This window comes from Zophobas morio, unplaced genomic scaffold (genome assembly GCF_036711695.1).
Source record: "Zophobas morio isolate AGI-343-1 ecotype UQ-CSIRO unplaced genomic scaffold, CSIRO_AGI_Zmor_V1 ptg000028l, whole genome shotgun sequence".
Lineage (NCBI taxonomy): Eukaryota > Metazoa > Arthropoda > Insecta > Coleoptera > Tenebrionidae > Zophobas > Zophobas morio.
Window position 1 is genome coordinate 3,033,768 of NW_026972133.1, and position 15,247 is coordinate 3,049,014.

Consider the following 15,247-nt stretch of genomic DNA (forward strand, 5'->3'; position numbering starts at 1 on the left):
TATTCGAAAATTGAATTTTTTTTGTAGGTTACTGCATTTATATTAAAATTTTATTTAACAAGCGTTAATAAAACGTTATTAGTATTATTATTATTATTATTGTGCGTATTTTTGCGCATTTGGACCAAGATGCTGTAACTACAATAGAGAACGGAGCGAATTTTGACGAAATTTTGGAAAATTTCGTCAAAACTCCAGTGTTTACGAGATTCCAGTTCTGGTAAAATCGCGTAACCCGAAGCAGGTACCATTTTGCGTACGCCAACAAACACACCAATAAAACCCCGGTCGCACATCCGCCGAATACCAATGTCTCCACGGGCGCCTCAGCCTGCATCCAGTTGCATAATCCGAAAATTTCCTGCTCCAAGAGCAGGCCAGTATTCCTGCGAGCGGCCCGCTCTGCATAGCAGGAGGCGCAGGCAGGACGCAGCATAATTTCGGCAGGCCGGCACATATAACCTTGCTAATGTTGATACGCGGCCTGCGGACGTGCACCAGGAGCTTACGTAATAGGTCCTATGCGAATCCGTCCCTGGCCCCGCGTCCTCCCCACCAATTTGGCAAGTCGCAAGTTCGGCGAACATTTTTTCCTGGTTGCCAGAAATAGCGGCTGCTAAAAATCTCTCGATTGCAGTTTTATTATTCCGTTTCGTGCGTGCCGTGTTTCGCCGTCCCTGCGCCGCCGCCGCCGCCGCCACAGTGCACCGCCGCCGCCGCCGCCGTCCCGATGGGACCCATGTGAAAATTGCACCGTTTTGGGAAATCTGGCCGGCGCGAAATTATGGAAATGCGAGGTAGGTACACACGTGTCGAGCGATTTTCGGAAAATTTGCGCGGAAAACGACGGTTTTTGTCGGTTGCACGAATGCTCGGAGGTGGTTTGGCATTGAACAATAACATTAACCTCTCGTAGAAACGATTTCCGTGCATTCCTAATCGCAGTTTGGGTTTCTAACGCGGGGGCTTTGAAAGGGATTTTCGCGGTTGGAAAGACAGTGATTTTGGAAAAAGGGGCCGTTTTGGATTTTCTTGGAAGGACTGAAACTCTGCTTGTGGTGCGTTTATAGTGTGATGAACCGGCGTTCGACTCCAAAACGCCGATTTTGACGATTTTCCGAAATTTTCGACTTCCGAAAACTCGAGAAAACCGTGTTTATTTCCGTGCCACACGCTAGACAAACATTAGCTGCGCGTCTACACTGCACTTCTGGTCGGCGAAAAAAGTAATTATAACTACAAACAAAAATACATTCGCCCGGAATTTCGATATTTACCACAAAATCGACCATTTGGTCAACCAGGCCCGGAGCTGATTACCGATTATGCAAATAAACAATGCGGATTTGTTGCAATTCTGGTTTGGGTAGAGCGATAAGTCGTTCTAGAATAATAAAAAAAACGCATTTTGGCGATTTTATTTTTAAATTCAGGGCCGCGGCATCATGTCATCGTCACGACACGCCAATGAATGTCATCGCATGGGATTTGATGAGTAACGAGTATTCATTGCAATTCCGGTTTCGCTAATGCAGAAAAACGTGTCACGATTTTTCCAAAAAAGTGCCGATTTTGGTTTATCGTCGCAAAATTCCGCTCTGCGTTCCGCCGTTGAAAGTGAGAGCGATGCACATGTGGGCTAAATCGGTCGCGTCTTGCCGGAATTTCCAAAACTGCGCTTCTAGGCGGCAGTAACTGATGGGCTAGAAGCTCGAAAGGTTGGATTTTAACGAATCATTTTCGAGTTATTGGTTACTAATTTCGACTAGTTATTGTTTTCGAATTCAATTTGGTCATACATATTTGATGATTTCCGCTGCTTTATTGACCTTTTTTTAATGCACTTGGCGAAATTTTGACAATTGGCAATGGAAATACGCAAGTGTACAATAATTTAAGCACTTTTTTCCAACTGGTATTGTTTATTTATTTGGAATGTGAGATATTTTGACTAAATTTTGAAAATTAATAAGATTATAATTCGGCGTTTAGAGGACAAGGTTTATGTGTGAATATGTATGAATGTATTTATTTACATAACAACATTACCGTTTGTGTGCTGCCTCTTAAACTTGAAAATTTACATATTTTTTATTTTGACGGAATTTTAAAAAAAAAGGCGAACATTTTATTCAAAGTTTCCGATTTATCATATTTCGACCAATCCTCAAAAGTAGAAATTTTTAACTTTGTTTACAAGTTCTGCTGTTAAAAAAACACATTTTTGACGAAATTTTAAAAAGCGTATTTTTCTTAGTGCAACGCCAGCGAGTGTATCTGAAATTTTAGTTGCTATAATTTATATACACTTGGATGATAACTTGAGATTGTCACCGTTAAAGAAATTCTTGGTTTTTCCAAAATTTGTATTTTGACGAAATTTTGAAAATCAGTTTGTCTCAAATTTAAGAAAGGTTCAAGTGTCATACAAGCAACATATAATGTCCGAAATTCCAAATTCTTTTTCTTCAGTCGAAAACAGTTTTTAAAACTTGTTCCATATTTACGAAATTTTGAAAATGAAAAATGTCATTTTCGGATTTGTTAGACGAGTTAAAAATCTGGAGTAGGTAATTGACGTCTTTTATGACAATAGAATACCACTTTTCGTCTAACCTTCTAAAGTAAAACTGCGCTGTTTAAAAATTTTCCAATTTTTGACGAAATTTTGAAAAATAAATATGTTTTTTCCAATAGAATTACTTAGTGTATCTGAAATTTTAGAAAAGTTACTTCATCAGTGTGTGTGTGCAAGCAAAGTACAATGCCGAGATTTCAAACTGATTTTTCTTTTATCGGAAACAATTTTTGAAATTTGGTCTATATTTACAAAATTTTGAAAATAGCAGGTGTAAATTCCGGAACTTGATAGACTAGTTAGAAATTTGAAATAGGTAATTGAAGCACTTTTTTCTTAATAGGATACCAGATTTCGCCCAATGTTGTTTTCTGACTTGTGTCATTTTAAAAAATTCACATTTTTGACGAAATTTTCAAAAACGTAATTTTTCCTAGTGCGACGACATCGAGTGTATCTGAGATTTTAGTTACTATAATCTATACACCTTGATGACAACTCAATATTAATCACTTGATTGTCACAATGTTGAAGCAATTCTTGGTTTTTCCAAAATTTGTATTTTGACGAAATTTTGAAAATCAGTTTATTTCAAATTTAAAAATTGTTCAAGTGTCATACAAGCAACATATAATGTCCGAAATTTCAAATTCTTTTTCTTCAGTCGAAAACAGTTTTTAAAACTTGTTCCATATTTGCGAAATTTTGAAAATGAAAAATGTCATTTTCGGATTTGTTAGACGAGTTAAAAATCTGGAGTAGGTAATTGACGTCTTTTATGACAATAGAATACCACTTTTCGTCTAACCTTATAAAATAAAACTGCGCTTTTTAAAAATGTTCCAATTTTTGACGAAATTTTGAAAAATCTGTTTTTTCCAGTGCAGATGCTGAGTGTATCAGAAATTTTAGCAACACTTTTTCGTCAAATGTGTGCTCAAGAAACGCCTAATGTCGAGGTTCCAAGCTCACTTTTTTCTATAGGAACCAGTTTTTGAAATTTGATCTATATTTACGAAATTTTGAAAATACCAGGTGTAAGTTTCGGAAATTGATAGACAAGTTTGAAGTAGGTAATTTAAGCACAGGATATCACTTTTCGTATAACTGTGTTTACAAGTTCTGTTATTAAAAAGAAAACACACATTTTTGACGAAATTTTAAAAAAACGTATTTTTCTTAGTGCAACGCTAGCGAGTGTATCTGAAATTTTAGTTGCTATAATTTTTATACACTTGGATGATAACTTAAGATTAATTACCTTCTTGTGTCACCGCTGAAGAAATTCTTGATTTTTCCAAAAGTTGTATTTTGACGAAATTTCGAAAACCAGGTTTATCTTAATGCAACGACAAGAATGCATCAGAAATTTAAGAAATGTTGCTCAAGTGTCATGCAAGCAACGAATAATGTTCGAAATTTCCAATTTCTTTTCTTTCGTCGAAAACAGTTTTTAAAATTTGTTCTATATTTACGAAATTTTAAAAAATGGCAAATGTAATTTTCGACTTGTTACTGGAGTTAAAAATCTGAAGTACGTAATTTATTATTTGTATGAGAAGAAAACACCAATTTTCTTCTAACGTTATTAACTAAGTCTGTGCTATTTAAAAAAGTTCCAATTTTTGACGAAATTTTTAAAAAATGTGTTTTTTCCAGTGCAGATGCTTAGTGTCTCAGCAATTTTAGAAACATTTTTTCGTCAATGTATGCTCAAGAAACGCATAATGTCGAGGTTCCAAGCTATTTTTTTTTTTTTCTATAGGAACCAGTTTTTGAAATTTGATCTATATTTACGAAATTTTGAAAATAGCAGGTGTAAGTTTCGGAAATTGATAGACAAGTTAGAAGTTTGAAGTAGGTAATTTAAGCACTTTTATGTTAATAGGATATCACTTTTCGTATGACTGTGTTTACAAGTTCTGCTATTAAAAAAAAATACATTTTTGACGAAATTTAAAAAAACCTATTTTTGTTAGTGCAACGCTAGCGACTGTGTCTGAAATTTTAGTTGCTTTAATTTATATACACTTGGATGATAACTTAAGATTAATTACCTTCTTGTGTCACCGCTGAAGAAATTCTTGATTTTTCCAAAAGTTGTATTTTGACGAAATTTCGAAAACCAGTTTATCTTAATGCAACGACAAGCATCCGAAATTTAAGAAATGTTGCTCAAGTGTCATGCAAGCAACGAATAATGTTCGAAATTTCCAATTTCTTTTCTTTCGTCGAAAACAGTTTTTAAAATTTGTTCTAAATTTACGAAATTTTGAAAAATGGCAAATGTAATTTTCGACTTGTTACTGGAGTTAAAAATCTGAAGTACGTAATTTATTATTTGTATGACAAGAAAACACCAATTTTCTTCTAACGTCATTAACTAAGTCTGTGCTATTTAAAAAAGTTCCAATTTTTGACGAAATTTTTAAAAAATGTGTTTTTTCCAGTGCAGATGCTGAGTGTCTCAGCAATTTTAGAAACATTTTTTCGTCAATGTGTGCTCAAGAAACGCATAATGTCGAGGTTCCAAGCTCTTTTTTTTTCTATAGGAACCAGTTTTTGAAATTTGATCCATATTTACGAAATTTTGAAAATAGCAGGTGTAAGTTTCGGAAATTGATAGACAAGTTAGAAGTTTGAAGTAGGTAATTTAAGCACTTTTATGTTAATAGGATATCACTTTTCGTATGACTGTGTTTACAAGTTCTGCTATTAAAAAAAAAATACATTTTTGACGAAATTTTAAAAAACCTATTTTTGTTAGTGCAACGCTAGCGACTGTGTCTGAAATTTTAGTTGCTTTAATTTATATACACTTGGATGATAACTTAAGATTAATTACCTTCTTGTGTCACCGCTGAAGTAATTCTTGATTTTTCCAAAAGTTGTATTTTGACGAAATTTCGAAAACCAGTTTATCTTAATGTAACGACAAGAATGCGTCCGAAATTTAAGAAATGTAGCTCAAGTCTCATGCAAGCAACGAATAATGTTCGAAATTTCCAATTTCTTTTCTTTCGTCGAAAACAGTTTTTAAAATTTGTTCTATATTTACGAAATTTTGAAAAATGGCAAACGTAATTTTCGACTTGTTACGAGAGTTAAAAATCTGAAGTGGGTAATTTATTATTTGTATGACAAGAAAACACCAATTTTCTTCTAACGTCATTAACTAAGTCTGTGCTATTTAAAAAAGTTCCAATTTTTGACGAAGTTTTGAAAAATGTGTTTTTTCCAGTGCAGATACTGAGTGTATCATCAAATTTAGAAACATTTTTTCGTCAATGTATGCTCAAGAAACGCATAATGTCGAGGTTCGAAGCTATTTTTTTTTTTTTTTCTATAGGAACCAGTTTTTGAAATTTGATCTATATTTACGAAATTTTGAAAATATCAGGTGTAAATTTCGAAAATTGATAGACAAGTTAGAAGTTTGAAGTAAGGAATTTAAGCACTTTTATGTTAACAGGATATCACTTTTCGTATAACTGTGTTTACAAGTTCTGTTATTAAAAAAAAACCACATTTTTGAGGAAATTTTAAAAAAACGTATTTTTCTTAGTGCAACGCTAGCGAGTGTATCCGAAATTTTATTTGCTATAATTTTTATACACTTAAATGATAACTTAAGATTAATTACCTTCTTGTGTCACCGTTGAAGAAATTCTTGATTTTTCCAAAATTTGTATTTTGACGAAATTTCGAAAACCATTTTATCTTAATGCAATGACAAGAATGCGTCCGAAATTTAAGAAATGTTCCTCAAGTGTCATGCAAGCAACGTATAATGTTCGAAATTTCCAATTTTAAGTCTGTGCTATTTAAAAAAGTTCCAATTTTTGACGAAATTTTGAAAAATGTGTTTTTTCCAGTGCACATGCTGGGTGTGTCAGCAATTTTAGAAACATTTTTTCGTCAATGTGTGCTCAAGAAACGTATAATGTCGAGGTTCCAAGCTCTTTTTTTTCTATAGGAACCACTTTTTGAAATTTGATCTATATTTACGAAATTTTGAAAATACCAGGTGTAAATTTCGAAAATTGATAGACAAGTTAAAAGTTTGAAGTGGGTAATTTATGACCTTTATGACAACAGAATACTATTTTTCGTTATTGACTAGGTCTGTGTTTTGTAGAAAGTTTTTATTTTTGACGAAATTTTCGAAAATTGACGGAATTAAAATTCACAACTTTCGGAACAACTTTAATGTGTAAATATGCATAAATTTATTTCTTGCACAATAACATTATAAATGTCCTTGTCACTGAATTGCCTCGATTTGCATATTTTTGATTATTAAAAAATTTCCATTTGTGTCCCATCCTGCTGAGGCGAAATTTTTGGTTTTCCGAAAACGTTATCACAATCTGTTCGACACGTTTGTGGCGATAAATCGAGTTTTAGCCGGTAAATGCGGCCGGTTTTTCCCGGTGCCAATCAGCTTTTCGTGCTCTGATGGTAATAAGACGCGTCCTTTCTGGCTTAGCTTCCGAAAGCGCGATTCCTGCGGGTAGCAACTGCCCATTCTCCTACAGCGCTTATAACTTGCCGGAGCCCCCGGCCTGCAACTTTTTCAACCTTGAAACTCCCAGTGCATTGTCCTGCATTAGCATTAGAGCTATGGCTGGATTAGTTTTTTTTGTACCCGGACGTGCCTCACAAAAAACCTCCTATGTACCTTGCAATTGGTTTGTTGGCATGACGTCGGTTCTATTTGCATCTTGGCAGATTTTTTTCCGGTTTCTTTTTAAAAATACGACATAAAAGCATGGATGCGGCGCATTTCGGCGCGTATTTTTAACCCGGCTCTTTGCATAAGTAAACGCACCAGAAATTGCCGCCTAATAACGTACATAATAAAAATTATATGATTGAGTTTATTACATCATGTTATTGTGTACGGTCGGTTTTGACACCATTGAGTTCAAGGCTGGAACAATACAGCTTCTAATATCCAATTCGTCGCTTTGATTGCCAATCATTTAGTGCACCCTTTCTGTTTCACGCGCCGACGTTGTTGATCTTGGTATTTTTATCGGCGACAGGGTTACACTTATCGGTTTTATCTGCACTTTTATCGCGACTTTGTTTATTATTTGTGCTGTATTTTTGTGCTTATTTAACTCGGAGCGTTATCGCTTGGCCCACCACAAAAAATTATTTTCGTAAGATGTGCAAATCATAAATAAACAGTTCATTCATCCGGTGGTCACCCTTCGTACCGTGCGATAGGGTCGTGATGCAACTGTATAGGTGGTCCAGAAGTGGCGATAACGACGATTTCGCAACAGCGCCGCTCAAGGTTTTGGAGTCAGTGACTGCGGAGGGCTGACTCACGCTGTCATTAATCTATGACTTAAATAAATCTGCATTTTTAGCTGCGAGTTATGGCGACAATGCAAAATAGGTTTTTACTGGAAGCGAGAATCGCTCATTCGACTGAGCATAATCGTGGTAACGCAGCATGCGCCGAAGCGCTATTAAGCAGTTAACAAAGATAAGTCATATTCAAACACGCTGGTGTGAAGCGCAAATAAAAAAATATAAAAGAATTGCTTCAACTGATGCAAATATTGTCAAACTTATGTTTTAAGATAAAACAAACAACGAATGCAACGTTAGTTCCAGTTGTGTAATTTTTTTTTCATGGTCACACCACGGCTCCGAACAAACGGAGCCAGCAGATGTGCTAATTTTTTTCGGTTGGCGGTGTGGCCACGTGAAATTATAGCTTTCGTTCAAATTGTGGCGAATTTTACACTTCCGTTGTCAAAATGTACATAACACGATCAAAATATTCCGAGATACTAATCGAGTTATTAGTAATTTCTTGAAAATATTTATGGATCAAGGAAGTTCACGTCGTCGAAGATTGCTAAACACGATCTGATTACCATAAGTTCGGTTGTATTTATTTATTGAACTTCACGCTACTGGAGCAAAACTGACACATTTTTAAAACGATTCAAATTTCGTTTCTTTATTTATTTTGCGGAATTTTACATTTTAATTGTAATGCTTTTTTAATGAATTTGTAAATTCGCTGCTGTAGGAAAGACATTGTTGTCATATGTCGTAGTTGCACTGTTAAGCATTATCTTATCGCTGTAAATTCCAGTCTATTTATATGTCGAATTTTACATTACTGTAATGAGAATTGATTATATTTATAACGATTAAAATTTAATTTATAATACTCAACTCATAAACAAAGTCGAAATGTCAAGTTTGACATTTACAAATATAGATCGTTGTCAGAAGCTTAAACTTTGTTCATTTTGTTAAATTTTACATTTTCACAGTGACAATTTCAGTATGCAAGTGTAGTGTTAACCATTATTATATACGTTTTATTTGTTTGTCAAATTTTACATTACTGTTGTCAAAAATTAACACATATGTTTAAAATGATTAAAATTTTATTGACAATATTTGCCCCATCTTAAACAAAGTGGAAATGACGAATTAGATATTTTTTCAAATTTTACATTTTTACAGTAAACATTTTAGGATTCAAACGACAATAATGAAATTTAGATTTTTTTTAGAAACATTTGTAAAAATTGTTCTGTAAGAAGGAAATTTTTGTCATTGATCGTATTCGTACTGACAACTGCAATCGCGTCATCGTAAATTCCATTTTATTTATTAGTCAGATTTTACACTACTTGTAGTCAGAATTGACACATGTATTTTTAGAATTATTAAAATTTAATTGACAATATTTGGCCCATCTTGACACAGCGGAAAAGTGAAATTATATATTTTCTCAATAATAAAAATACGTATTCGAATATCTAGGAATCACAATTATAATTTTATTCAGTTCGTCAAATTTTACATTTTTAGAGTAAAAATTTCAGTATGTTAGTGACAACATTGTGGAATTGACTTTTTTTTTGGAAACATTTTTAAAAATTTTGCTTTAAGAATTAAAATTTTGCCATTCATCATTTTTGTACTGTTGACTATAATCATGTTCGTTTTATTCATTTGAGAAATTTTACGTTTTCACAGTGAAAATTTCAGTATTCAAGTGACAACATTGTGGAATTGGGAATTTTTTTTCGAAACATTTTTAAAAATTCTTCTGTAAGAAAGAAATTTTTGCAATTCATTGTATTTGTACTTTTAACCAAAATAGTGCCATTGTAAATTCCGTTTTATTGATTTGTCAAATTTTACATTACTGTTGTCAAAAATTGTCACATATTTTTTAAATGATTAAAATTTAATTGACAATATTTGTCCCATCTTAAACAAAGTGGAAATGTGGAATTAGATATTTTCCAAAGTTAAAAATATGTTTGCAAAATACCTAGGAACCAAAAGCATAATTTCATTTATTTTGTCAAATTTTACATTTTTACAGTAAAAATTTCAGGATTCAAATGACAATAATGAAATTCAGAATTTTTTTAGAAACGTTTTTAAAAATGTTCTGTAAGAAGGAAATTTTTGTCATTGATCGTATTTGTACTTATAACTGCAATCGCGTGATCGTAAATTCCATTTTATTTATTTGTCAGATTTTATATTACTTGTAGTCAGAATTGACATATGTATTTTTAGAATTATTAAAATTTAGTTGACAATATTTGGCCCATCTTGACACAGCGGAAATGTGAAATTATATATTTTCTCAATAATAAAAATACGTATTCAAATATCTTGGAATCACAATAATAATTTTATTCAGTTCGTCAAATTTTACATTTTTAGAGTAAAAATTTTAGTATTTTAGTGACAACATAGTGGAATTAACATTTTTTTTTGGAAACATTTTTAAAAATTTTGCTTTAAGAATTAAAATTTTGCCATTCATCATTTTTGTACTGTTGACTATAATCATGTTCGTTTTATTCATTTGAGAAATTTTACGTTTTCACAGTGAAAATTTCAGTATTCAAGTGACAACATTGTGGAATTGGGAATTTTTTTTCGAAACATTTTTAAAAATTCTTCTGTAAGAAAGAAATTTTTGCCATTCATCGTATTTGTACTTTTAACCAAAATAGTGCCATTGTAAATTCCGTTTTATTGATTTGTCAAATTTTACATTACTGTTGTCAAAAATTGTCACATATTTTTTAAATGATTAAAATTTAATTGACAATATTTGTCCCATCTTAAACAAAGTGGAAATGTGGAATTAGATATTTTCCAAAGTTAAAAATATGTTTGCAAAATACCTAGGAACCAAAAGCATAATTTCATTTATTTTGTCAAATTTTACATTTTTACAGTAAAAATTCCAGGATTCAAATGACAATAATGAAATTCAGAATTTTTTTAGAAACGTTTTTAAAAATGTTCTGTAAGAAGGAAATTTTTGTCATTGATCGTATTTGTACTTATAACTGCAATCGCATCTTCGTAAATTCCATTTTATTTATTTGTCAGATTTTATATTACTTGTAGTCAGAATTGACATATGTATTTTTAGAATTATTAAAATTTAGTTGACAATATTTGGCCCATCTTGACACAGCGGAAATCTGAAATTATATATTTTCTCAATAATAAAAATGCGTATTCAAATATCTTGGAATCACAATAATAATTTTATTCAGTTCGTCAAATTTTACATTTTTAGAGTAAAAATTTTAGTATTTTAGTGACAACATAGTGGAATTGACATTTTTTTTTGGAAACATTTTTAAAAATTTTGCTTTAAAAATTAAAATTTTGCCATTCATCATTTTTGTACTGTTGACTATAATCATGTTCGTTTTATTCATTTGAGAAATTTTACGTTTTCACAGTGAAAATTTCAGTATTCAAGTGACAACATTGTGGAATTGGGAATTTTTTTTCGAAACATTTTTAAAAATTCTTCTGTAAGAAAGAAATTTTTGCCATTCATCGTATTTGTACTTTTAACCAAAATAGTGCCATTGTAAATTCCGTTTTATTGATTTGTCAAATTTTACATTACTGTTGTCAAAAATTGTCACATATTTTTTAAATGATTAAAATTTAATTGACAATATTTGTCCCATCTTAAACAAAGTGGAAATGTGGAATTAGATATTTTCCAAAGTTAAAAATATGTTTGCAAAATACCTAGGAACCAAAAGCATAATTTCAGTTATTTTGTCAAATTTTACATTTTTACAGTAAAAATTTCAGGATTCAAATGACAATAATGAAATTCAGAATTTTTTTAGAAACGTTTTTAAAAATGTTCTGTAAGAAGGAAATTTTTGTCATTGATCGTATTTGTACTTATAACTGCAATCGCGTCTTCGTAAATTCCATTTTATTTATTTGTCAGATTTTATATTACTTGTAGTCAGAATTGACAAATGTATTTTTAGAATTATTAAAATTTAGTTGACAATATTTGGCCCATCTTGACACAGCGGAAATGTGAAATTATATATTTTCTCAATAATAAAAATACGTATTCAAATATCTTGGAATCACAATAATAATTTTATTCAGTTCGTCAAATTTTACATTTTTAGAGTAAAAATTTTAGTATTTTAGTGACAACATAGTGGAATTAACATTTTTTTTTGGAAACATTTTTAAAAATTTTGCTTTAAGAATTAAAATTTTGCCATTCATCATTTTTGTACTGTTGACTATAATCATGTTCGTTTTATTCATTTGAGAAATTTTACGTTTTCACAGTGAAAATTTCAGTATTCAAGTGACAACATTGTGGAATTGGGAATTTTTTTTCGAAACATTTTTAAAAATTCTTCTGTAAGAAAGAAATTTTTGCCATTCATCGTATTTGTACTTTTAACCAAAATAGTGCCATTGTAAATTCCGTTTTATTGATTTGTCAAATTTTACATTACTGTTGTCAAAAATTGTCACATATTTTTTAAATGATTAAAATTTAATTGACAATATTTGTCCCATCTTAAACAAAGTGGAAATGTGGAATTAGATATTTTCCAAAGTTAAAAATATGTTTGCAAAATACCTAGGAACCAAAAGCATAATTTCATTTATTTTGTCAAATTTTACATTTTTACAGTAAAAATTCCAGGATTCAAATGACAATAATGAAATTCAGAATTTTTTTAGAAACGTTTTTAAAAATGTTCTGTAAGAAGGAAATTTTTGTCATTGATCGTATTTGTACTTATAACTGCAATCGCATCTTCGTAAATTCCATTTTATTTATTTGTCAGATTTTATATTACTTGTAGTCAGAAATGACATATGTATTTTTAGAATTATTAAAATTTAGTTGACAATATTTGGCCCATCTTGACACAGCGGAAATCTGAAATTATATATTTTCTCAATAATAAAAATACGTATTCAAATATCTTGGAATCACAATAATAATTTTATTCAGTTCGTCAAATTTTACATTTTTAGAGTAAAAATTTTAGTATTTTAGTGACAACATAGTGGAATTGACATTTTTTTTTTGGAAACATTTTTAAAAATTTTTCTTTAAGAATTAAAATTTTGCCATTCATCGTTTTTGTACTGTTGACTATAATCATATTGGTTTTATTCATTTGAGGAATTTTACGTGTTCACAGTGAAAATTTCAGTATTCAAGTGACAACATAGTGGAATAATTAGGAATTTTTTTTCGAAACATTTTTTAAAATTCTTTTGTAAGAAAGAAATTTTTGCCATTCATTGTTTTTTTACTTTTAACCAAAATAGTGCCATTGTAAATTCCGTTTTATTGATTTATCAAATTTTACATTACTGTTGTCAAAAATTGTCACATATTTTTTAAATGATTAAAATTTAATTGACAATATTTGTCCCATCTTAAACAAAGTGGAAATGTGGAATTAGATATTTTCCAAAGTTAAAAATATGTTTGCAAAATACCTAGGAACCAAAAGCATAATTTCATTTATTTTGTCAAATTTTACATTTTTACAGTAAAAATTTCTGGATTCAAATGACAATAATGAAATTCAGAATTTTTTTAGAAACGTTTTTAAAAATGTTCTGTAAGAAGGAAATTTTTGTCATTGATCGTATTTGTACTTATAACTGCAATCGCGTCTTCGTAAGTTCCATTTTATTTATTAGTCAGATTTTACACTACTTGTAGTCATAATTGACACGTGTATTTTTAGAATTATCAAAATTTAATTGACAATATTTGGCCCATCTTGACACAGCGGAAATGTGAAATTATATATTTTCTCAATAATAAAAATACGTATTTAAACATCCAAGAATCACAATCATAATTTTATTCAGTTCGTCAAATTTTACATTTTTAGAGTAAACATTTTAGTATTTTAGTGACAACATTGTGGAACTGACATTTTTTTTTGTAAACATTTTTAAAAATTTTGCTTTAAGAATTAAAATTTTGCCATTCATCGTATTTGTACTTTTAACCATAATGGTGCCATTGTAAATTCCGTTTTATTCATTTGTCAAATTTTACATTACTGTTGTCAAAAATTGACATATTTTTAAAACGATTAAAAATGAATTGACAATATTTGTCCCATCTTAAACAAAATGAAAATGTCGAATTCGATGTTTTCTCAAAGTTAAAAATATGTTTGCAAAATACCTAGGAACCAGAAGCATAATTTCCTTTATTTTGTCAAATTTTACATTTTTATAGTAAACACTTCAGGATTCAAATGACAATAATGAAATTCAGAAATTTTTTAGAAACATTTTTAAAAATTGTTCTGTAAAAAGGAAATTTTTGTCATTGATCGTATTCGTACTGACAACTGCAATCGCGTCATCGTAAATTCCATTTTATTTATTAGTCAGATTTTACACTACTTGTAGTCAGAATTGACACATGTATTTTTAGAATTATTAAAATTTAATTGACAATATTTGGCCAATCTTGACACAGCGGAAATGTGAAATTATATATTTTCTCAATAATAAAAATACGTATTCAAATATCTAGGAGTCACCACGATAACTTTATTCAGTTCATCAAATTTTACAATTTTGGAGTAAAAATTGCGGTATATTTGTGACAACATAGCGAAATTGACATTTTTTTTGGAAACATTTTTAAAAATTCTTCTCCAAGAACGAAATTTTTGCCATTCATCGTATTTGTCAAATTTTACATTACTGTTGTCCAAATTGACATATATTTTTTTAAACAAAGTGGAAATGTCAAATCAGATGTTTCCTCAAAGATAAAAATATGTATGCAAAATACCTAGCAACCACAAGCATAAATTTTATTTATTTTGTCAAATTTTACATTTTTACAGTAAAATTTCAGGATTCAAATGACAATAATATAATTGAGAATTTTTTTAGAAACATGTTTAAAAATTGTTCTGTAGGGAGGAAATTTTCCTCAATGATCGTATTTGCACTGTTAACTGCAATCGCACCATCGGAAATTCCATTTTGATTTATTTGTCAAATTTTACATTACTGTAGTCAGAATTGCCGCATATGTATTTTTAAAATTATTAAAATTTAATTGACAATATTTGGCCCATTTTAACAGATTGGAAATGTGAAATGATATATTTTCTCAAAAATGAAGATACGTATTAAAATATCTAGGAGTCACCACGGTAACTTTTTTTAGTTCATCAAATTTTACAATTTTGGAGTAAAAATTTCGGTATTTTTGTGACAACATAGTGGAATTGACATTTTTTTTTTGGAAACATTTTTAAACATTCTTCTCTAAGAAAGAAATTTTTGCCATACATCGTATTTGTC

General features: G+C 30.4%; 1 protein-coding gene across 3 annotated transcripts in view; it reads left to right on the forward strand.

Moving 5' to 3' along the window:
- Positions 1-15,247, forward strand: part of LOC135136910 (zinc finger protein chinmo-like) — a 181,457-nt gene that overhangs the window by 92,968 nt on the left and 73,242 nt on the right. The window contains exon 3 of one of the 3 annotated variants that reach the window (XM_064066384.1): positions 638-797. The exons of 1 other annotated variant lie outside the window; for it this stretch is intronic. In XM_064066384.1, the coding sequence (XP_063922454.1) occupies positions 785-797 (13 nt within the window). In that variant the 5' untranslated portion in view covers positions 638-784. Of the gene's footprint in view, positions 1-577; positions 798-15,247 lie in introns of those variants that run through there. One more of the 3 variants, XM_064066386.1, reaches the window with a different exon arrangement.